Raw genomic sequence first — 9,015 nt, 5'->3', positions numbered from 1 at the left:
GAACTCCAGATATGGTTGTTTTAGTGAAGAGGGGTCAAGCTGCCAGCATTGGTTATAGCTGCTGCGGTTTTTAGAATTTTTAACAAGGTAGATGAAGGAATTAGGACTTGGTGTCTTCATGAGAGTTGTAGGAAATCTTCTTATCTTTCATATGAGATAAGGATGAGCATGATAGGAGTAGTATAACTCCCGATATGTTGTTTTATGTAAAAGTTGTCATTTCACAAGGAGTGATTTGGATAAGTCAAAGGCTGTCTTGGGTGTGTAGGTTAATTCATGCTATATATGTTGTGTAGGTTGGCATGATAGATGAGTTGTAAACATGATGGGTTAGTTGTATTATGTGTTGAATATGTTGTATGTTGTGAAGTTGTTGATCATGTTGTTTAAGATGTTAAGTTGAGTTGTGTTGTATGTTGTTTATGTTGTTAATGTCATTAAGCTGAGCTGTGCTGTATGTTGTTTAAGCTATTAATGTCGTTAAGCTGAGCTGTGTTGTATGTTGTTTAAGCTGTTTAAGCTGTTAATGCCGTTAAGCTGAGTTGTGTTGTATATTGTTTAAGTTGTTAATGTTGTTATGTTGAGTTGTGCTGAATGTTGAATATGCTGCTTTAGGGTTTAGGGTTTAGGGTTTAGGGTTTATGAGTTGTTTAAGCTGTAATGATGAGCTGTTGATCACTAAGACTAGAGGAGTTGTTTTTCGAAGTTATTCATCCCATTGTGCGGATTGAGGAAGCTGTGGTGCTCTTAGAGCCCAATTTGTTGAAAACCCTCCTTGGGAAGCTGTCCCTTGGAGTGGTCATTGTGTTGTTCTCCTCTAAGTACTTAGTTGGTCCCGTGTGTGAGAAAGGTCAAGGCACACGTGTACAAAGCGACCACGGTATAGGGGCCAGGTCGAGCTATACCGATTGTAAGCGGCCAATCGATTAAAGTACGAAGTCGGGAACTTAGTTCCTAACTGAGTATCGAAAGGTTGTGGTATTTGGAGGATAGTTGGTAGGCTAATTCCATAGGTAGCTTAGTTAAGCTAGCTAATGTCGTGGTAGGGCTAAAACCCAACTGCTCTATCCTGACATAGTACCATACTTCCTTGTTTAAGTGGCAAAATTTGAGAAATCGTGAAGTTGTGGATTGATATCCAAATTTTTGTTTACCTAGCAAACCCAAAAAGGTTCTTTGTTATCGGTTCGGTAGGACCTAGCCACTTAAACTGCTCACTCATAAGGATGGCAAATATACCCATACCCGCGGGTAATACCCGAACCCGTCCCGACTTTGACGGGGAATACCCGGTTTGACAGGGTACGGGTACGGGTACGAGTACGGGTAAAACCTGATATATTAAATCGGGTACGGGTACGGGTACGAGTATGTACTTACCCACCCCGTACCCGTCCCCGTTCTCATTTTTAATTTAATACTCACTTTCAATTTAATTATATTAAAAAAATTTAATATTTTTTTTATGTGTGATTATTTATTATAATATGAGATAAAGAAATAATCTAATTATAATTATAATTAATAAAAAAAATAATTAAAAAATATCTTCTTTTTTTTACAAAAAATAAAAAATAAAAAAATTGACGGATACGGGTACGGGTACGGGTATACCCGATACTCGACGGGGACGAAGATGGGGATGAAAATTTATACCCGACGAGTATGGGGACGGGGACGGGGACGGGTATCATGAAACCCGTACCCGACCCGCCCCGTTGCCATCCCTACTCACCCATATTGTAGGAGATCTTCGAGTTGAAATGTGTGACGACGCATAAGCTGTTGTGGTGTTGATTTGCTGATTGATATGAGTTGTATGTGTGTTGTGTGTTGTGTAGCTGTGATGTAGCTGTATGTTGTTATGTGTTGTATGTTAGATTTGTTGAAAGCTGTCTATAATTTATTTATATGTTAATTCTTTTCACTAGCTTACCCTTGCCTGTTTCCATGTGGGTTGAACTGCAATGATCATACTGTGTATGAGAGCAGAGCAAGGATAGGCTGGAGTGTAGTAGTAGGGCTACAGGGGGTAGCAGGAGCTAGCTTGTTGTTGATGGGCATACTCTGTTCCTGTGTGGTGATGTTTTGCTTTGTGACGGCTAGGCGGGTCTAGGGATGGCAATGGGGCCCCATGGGGGCGGGTAATAGTAAATTCGTCCCGCGAGATGAAAATTGGCCTCATACCCACCCCATATCCGTAAGAGTATCTATGAATTTCTTGAATACCCACAGATGTTCATGGATATTTATAAATTTTTTAAGAAATTAAAAAAATTATATTAGAAATAATTTTAAGTTTATATTTAATGTCATTGAAATATTAAAAATAAAAATTTAATGTTAATTTCTAACTTGTATTTAATTAATGTTAATTTTGTTGAAATAATAATAAAAATGAAAGATAATCAATAACTTAAAATACATCAATCTCACAAGTGAAAGTCTCGTATCAGAAAGCTACAATAATTCAATCTCATAATTCTAAACGAAAGTAAACAACTTAAAATACATAAATCTTATTGTGATGACTCATGTGTGGGATGTGCGGCTATGGAAAGAAAATAAGATGAGAGAGTGTAGTTTTAGGGTTATAGGATAATTAGGATATTTAAGAAATATTATTAAATGGGTACCCACGGGTATGGATATCATCATACCCGCCCCCGCCCTGTTTATAAACGGGTAAAAAATTATCTGTTCCCATTATGCGCGAGTATCCAATTATTCTATCCATTTATTATCCGTAGGGTTTTAGCCATAGATACCCACGGGTACGAGTAATTTTGTCATCCCTAGGCGAGTCGTTACATTTTGTGTCTCTTTATATCTTATAAAAAAATATAATAAGTGATTGAAAAAGGTTAGAAATGATTATAAGAGTAAAACAGTAAAAAAAAATTATACATAAAAATAAAAATCATTTATATATATAAATATAGATAAAATAATTATAAACAATAAAACTCTTCCTCTAAATATTTAATGCAACTATACATCTGAACAGGAACTCAAATTTGAACAATCCCACATTTTAGTGTTTGATTGTACAAATCATTATTGAAAAATTTAATTTCGATATAACAATAATATTTTTTACATAGTAGTAAATTAATTAAAATACGTAATATGTTTTTTCTTACACCAAATCTCGTAATATGTTTAAAGTGACTTAAAATAATTATAAAAAAATCAACAAAATCATTATTCATGAAAATTAATGAACGGCATAAAATCATTAGTGGTCGTACATGAAATATTTAATCATTCTTGATATTAGTAAAAAAAAAATGTAATGAAAGAACCAAATCAAACCCCGTTTTATAAATCAAGGACCAAGCAATTTTGCGAATTCAAAAACTAAAGCTTTTATCACTACTTTACTTACAATTTCAAGAACAAGGTTTACTGTCTGTTATTGGATATTCAGAGGCATAATAAAACCAGAATTCCTACCAATATAGTGGATCGATGCAGTTCTCTTCATAATAGTGATTTTAACATTCGAACGAGAAAAAAAAAAAAAAAAAGGCATATAAGATCTCTAACACATGAATCATGATGGATATATACTTTGTTGCAAGTTGCCCACCAACAATATTGACATGACATTAGTCTCAAATAACAAGATTGAAACAATCTTTCCCCTAGAGTTGGGTTTCTTACTACTTACTATAGAGTCTAGTAATGTGTAACATGAAATTGAAATTTGGTAGAAAGAACAAATACATGTAAGGCCTGGCCTATAAACACTCACTGCACAATTACAAAACCGTAGCAAGCAGCAAGTGGAACCACTAAACCTCATTTAGCAACTTGAAAATATTACACAACCTTCTTAACTTTAAAATATTTGTTGCACAATCTTCTTTAGGCAAATTGTCCCCCAAGGTTTGCTCGAATGGTGACCACACCACAGGATACCTGACAATGAAACAACACAAGTTAAACCAATTTACTCAACAAGCTAACCAGTATGAAATGAGTGTAAGATACAATGTCAAACTACCTGAAAAACATATACACACATGTGACACATCAATGGTTCTTCTTCCACAACACTCCAATCTTCTTCAACATGTTAGTATTTTTCTTCTTGGGCGAGTCATCATCTGTGTCTTCTGAATAAGGTGAACTCATCTTGGCAGTAATAGAATTGTAGCTATTGTCAAGTGAACCAGTTCGTTCCACAAACTTTCCATTGTTTCCAGCAGAAATCATAGCAGCTGCTGCTTCGGCCGCTTTTCTCCACTGATCTGACTGCACTTTCAACCTCCTTAACTCAGCCTCTAACTCAGAATTCGCAGCCTGCGCGGAGTCTAACTGCTCGGTTACCTGTGCAACCCTTCTGTTACTTTTATCAGCTTCTTCTGTCATGTAGCCTAGTTTCATCAAAGCTTCGCGCTCTGCAGCCCTTGCTGCTTCAGCAGAAGCAACAGCCTCATGAGGGATTTTATTGTTCTGTAACTCCACCCTCTTTATTTCCATCTTGAGTGCATTGTTTTCCTCAGTCACATTTTGCAGTTCTGTCTCTTTGTCCAATAATCTTTCCTTCAACTCAGCCATATCAGCATCCAATTTTTTGAGCTCCACCACAGGTTCAGATTCTCTCTCACCAGGTTGGTTTTGCTTGATCCTTGACATGAGCATCTCATTCTCCTCTGACAAACCCTGCAACTGAGATTCCTTGTCCATCAGCCTCACCCTTAACTCTTCAATATCCGCTTTAGCTCTCTTCAATTCCTCATTTAATTCACCCTGCCTCTGAGAAGATTCTGATTTTGCATGCTCTAATTGCTCAAAAGCGCTTCTAATTTGCAATGTGCTTTGAATATACTCTTCTTGGTAACGAACCTCAGAAACATCCAGCGCAGACTTTAATTGCGCTGCTTCAGATTTGGCAGAAACAAGCTCAGCTTTAAGCTGGTTTATCTCCTCATTTTCTACATCTTTCTCTGCTTCATTGGCTGGACCTAACACATTTTTGTTAGCACCACCAACCAAATCAGCCTGAAGTTTGCTAGCAAGTTCCTCCAATGATTTCACTTGAGCTCTTGATTGCTCCAGCTCTAAAGCTAAGGATTTGAACTCTTCTGACGCTTTCACTCCTTCTAACTGGAGTGTTTCCACAGTCTTGTTTGCTGCTTCCAATTGCATTTGAGTTTTGCCAACTACTTCCAAAGCCCGAGATTCAGATTCTTTACAATCCCTCACCTCATTTTTCATCTTTTCCACCAGAGTGAGTGCTTCATCAAGCTCCATTCTCAAGTCCTCAATCTCAGCATTGTCTGACTCAGCATTGCTAATATGAACAGCTTCAGATTCGCGTACTCTTTCAAGTTGAATTTTCAGTTTCTGGATTTCATTCATTGCAGACACAAGAGCAGCTGAATCCATTGAGTGCTGCTTCTGGACAGCCTCCAGTTCGGATTGCCATGCTCGATCGCGGTCCTGAGAAATTTTTCGGAGTTCTTGGAGCCGTTCCTCTTCAGAAGCAGATAGTTCCATAAGCTGTTGCTGGGATTCCTCTAGATCTTTTGACATGGCTAAAAGCTGCTTCTTTGCTTCTTCAGCCTCCTGCTGAGCTTTCCTCTTCCATGACTCAGATGAGTTGAGTTGGTCCTTAGTTCTCTTTAGATCTTCTTCAAGTTGAGCGAGTTGAGACTCTAATTCCTGGACCCTATTTGGTTTCTTCTTCTAGAGCCAGATGAAAAAAAGGCAAGGAGATAGAGCAAATAATGAAATTTAAAACTCTACCAAGAAACTCAATCTTTTGGATTTAATTTTTATAAAGATGTGGATAAGAGAATAATGAAGAACTTTTTGGAATGGTAACAATAGGAGGAGCAGGGGATTATTCAGTTAAGGCTTCTAGAGTTTTAGTCATACATTAAGGGTATGTTTGAGTAAATTTTTCCAAAAACACTTACAGGAGAGCAAAATAAGAACATATGAAATAAACTTTTCAATAAACTAAAATTTGTTCATGTATAAGCTAATTTGTAGAATCTTTCTCCTATTAGTTTCTCCAAAATCTTAATTTTAACTTATGCATAAATTAGTTTCAGTATATGGAAAAATTTATTTCTATTTTTCTTCCTATTTTTTGTTCCTAGAAGTACTTCAAGAAAAGTTTATCCAAATAGGTCCCGGGTTATAATACCTCAGCTATTGGACTTCTTGGTGACCTGCGTTCTGTGACCTTTGGGCTTCTATCTTTTGGTGTCTTACTTGCTTGCTTCGGAGATGCAGGAGACTTCCTTTGGGGCACTTCTGAAGCACCAGTTCTGCTCACAGACAATCATATGGCAACAAGCATGCATGAGTAAATGTAGAATGCCGATGAAAAACAATCTTGACATGACATAGAACAGTGATCAAGTAAGGAGAATTTAATTTTAAAGAGTCCCTTTTCAAATCTTCGGGATTAAAATGGAATCTAAATTAGAGTTATGTTTTAACAGTGCAATCTTTTCCAAAATAGGTTTGTTACATAGAGGACACAGAAAATTATGTAAATTTGTCTACCAGTTATGACTTTTAAAATTAGTTTTGATAGTACAGACTTATGCAATACCAATATTTTTTTTAAACCATGGACATAATCCACACAGTATCCTAAAATTAATAACTAGTGAATAATTTGCTCTTGCAGGACATAGCTTCCGCTGTTCAAATACTATATTAACATCGAGATTTGTTCCTGGGAGCACCAGGTAAAATCTCATGTCCAAAGCAGGCCTTAAAACAACTAAGTCAAGAAACTCAGTTTTACACAATATCAATATCAATTCATTTGGAGTTCACCAAACAACTCCAATTAAATACAGATATGCCCCTATTTAATTCTTAACATTTCTTCGGAATGCAACAAGTTCTGAATGGTAGTACGGGTACATTCAAATTTAATGGATAACAGGTAGTATTCATCCTCATTTAGATCCCAGAAATAATTATATTTAATTTGTTTGAATACACTTTCTGTAACAAGATTAGTTAGGAGTTCAATAATAAACTCCAATTTAATAAATGGACCCAAATTAAATCATCAGATTTCCCTGCAAAGGAACAAGCCTTAAATCATACAACCAACCCCAGTGAATAAAATAAAAGCACTCCATCCCTCATTAAGACCCCAGAATTCATCTTTACACAGATCAAAAAATGGAATGTTGCAAAAGTGTGAAATAGGACAATCTTACCTTGCTTTTGGCGTCTGCATACTTTAATATCTGGGGTGATAAAGAACCTCTACTTCAAAGCCCCTGACCCACACTTCCTGCAATAGTAATCTGAGAAAGAAATAAAGACAATAAGGGAATTTGATTTATAACTGTGGGAAGAGGCACTTTGCACTTTACAATATATGACCACCTCGGATCAGCATTCAACAAAAAACCCAACAAACAAACCGCACATAATCCCTTCAAAGAAACTCCAAGTAAACTAACGCCACTACCACCTACCAAATTCAAAACCAAAAATAAATTAACAAATAGAATTAAATAGAACCCCTTGTCCCAAAATAATTATTAGTAGAATATAATTAACGGAAAACCATCTTCCAACTTTTCCAAATTTGTTTTAGACCTTTCCTCCCTTTTACTCCACAGTGCAACGTTACACTTGAGCCTCCATTGACCAGCAACAAACTATAATACTAACCCCTTTAAGCATCCTATAAATTCGCTCACTAAAACTAAAATTTAAGCAATTTTTCCAAATCCATCATGTCGTCAACAAAACAAATAATAATTATAAATGATCAAATGTGCAATCCAGACAGCTATAATTTCACAGCTCTTTCATGTTTCAAGACAAAAAAAAAAATGTTTCATTTTTGTAACATGAACCCAGAAACCGTGTGACAAGCTTTTCAAAATTGAACACCGGTGAAATCCACGAAAATAGAACCAGATTTTATAGCCCCATTTTCAAACTGTGTGGTAAGATCAACCACGGAATGAAAAATGGAGGAAAGATACAAACTTTATGCATCCCCTACACAAACAAGAGACAAAACCCAGATCTACATGCAGAATGAGACCAAATCACTGACCCGAAAGAAGAAAACAGAGAAAAAAAAACCCTTTACAAAATCAAACTGTGATATTGCAAAGAGAAAGTGTTAACAACTTACCGAGTGTTGTTGAACACAAAACAACCAGGAAGATAATATTAACAAAAACAAAAAAAAACAAAACTCTTGATTTCAACAAATATCGAAAAACCAGAGAAGAGTACCATGGTTTTACTTTTACATAAGAATCACGTGCATGAGTCCCCATTTTCTTTCTTCTAAACAACTAACACTAGGCAGAAAATGATGGGTCGTCCTTTATGAGAATAAATGGGAAAAAAACATCACGAGAGGAGAAAGAAAACAAAAACGCAATAAACCAACAAACAGAAAGCCAAAATGTACTAACACCCCCCACAGGAACTTGAGTCAGAACACTGTTATCATAAACAAAGAGACAGAAAAAAAATCAAAATTTATAATGGGAGGGAAGGGTTGAAGCACACACACAAGAGGTATGAAACTTCAGCTACCTAGTAGTATAACTGTTGAAGTGAAAGTGAGGAGTAGTATCAGGTGGGTAAGCCTTGTTTCTCTCTCCTCTTTTGCTTCTTCTTCTTCTTTGTTTGTCACCTTTTTTAATTTTTTGGTGCTGTGGGTGGAGGGAGTAGAGAGGAATAGAGAAAAATACTTGGTTTGAAACCGAGGCGCCAATGATGTTATGTAATACTAGTACGCTCCTTAACCTGCACGCGTGGGTCCCACATCGGCCCGAAGTTCATTGCGATGGGGAGTGGCAACATGGCAAGTGTCCAATGTACGAAATTCCAAAGTTTCGGTCTCGATGATTGTCTTGTTATGTTACGCATCACCATAACATATTAAATAATCTAACGTAGTTGTCTTGCCTTCACTTCTTTCTTCTTCTGTCACCACTCACACCAAGCTCAGGGGTGTAAAAGGGTGAGACTGACACTTCAGCGCCAAAACTGGAT

At 36.5% G+C, this 9,015-nt stretch overlaps 1 protein-coding gene across 6 annotated transcripts; it reads right to left on the bottom strand.

Moving 5' to 3' along the window:
• Positions 1-3,541: 3,541 nt before the first annotated feature.
• LOC109817310 (interactor of constitutive active ROPs 2, chloroplastic) lies at positions 3,542-8,875 on the bottom strand. Of its 6 annotated transcripts, XM_083059560.1 has the most exons (6): positions 8,554-8,871; positions 7,375-7,462; positions 7,203-7,292; positions 6,164-6,287; positions 4,010-5,697; positions 3,542-3,924 (listed from the first exon to the last, which is right to left on the bottom strand). In XM_083059560.1, the coding sequence occupies exons 3-5, from the start codon at positions 7,220-7,222 to the stop codon at positions 4,039-4,041; spliced, it is 1,803 nt and encodes a 600-aa protein (XP_082915686.1). In that variant the 5' UTR covers positions 7,223-7,292; positions 7,375-7,462; positions 8,554-8,871; the 3' UTR covers positions 3,542-3,924; positions 4,010-4,038. The 6 variants fall into 6 exon arrangements, with proteins under 6 accessions (XP_082915686.1, XP_029131040.1, XP_020238115.1 ...); XM_029275207.2 differs by lacking the exon at positions 7,375-7,462 and having other exon boundaries at positions 4,010-5,694; positions 8,554-8,875; XM_020382526.3 differs by lacking the exon at positions 7,375-7,462.
• Between the last annotated feature and the right edge of the window lie 140 nt (positions 8,876-9,015).

Source organism: Cajanus cajan, chromosome 7 (genome assembly GCF_000230855.2).
Source record: "Cajanus cajan strain Asha chromosome 7, NIPB_CcT2T_4, whole genome shotgun sequence".
NCBI classification, from domain to species: Eukaryota; Viridiplantae; Streptophyta; class Magnoliopsida; order Fabales; family Fabaceae; genus Cajanus; species Cajanus cajan.
Note: the sequence above shows the minus strand (reverse complement) of the source record. Positions and strands in the feature narration are given on the sequence as shown.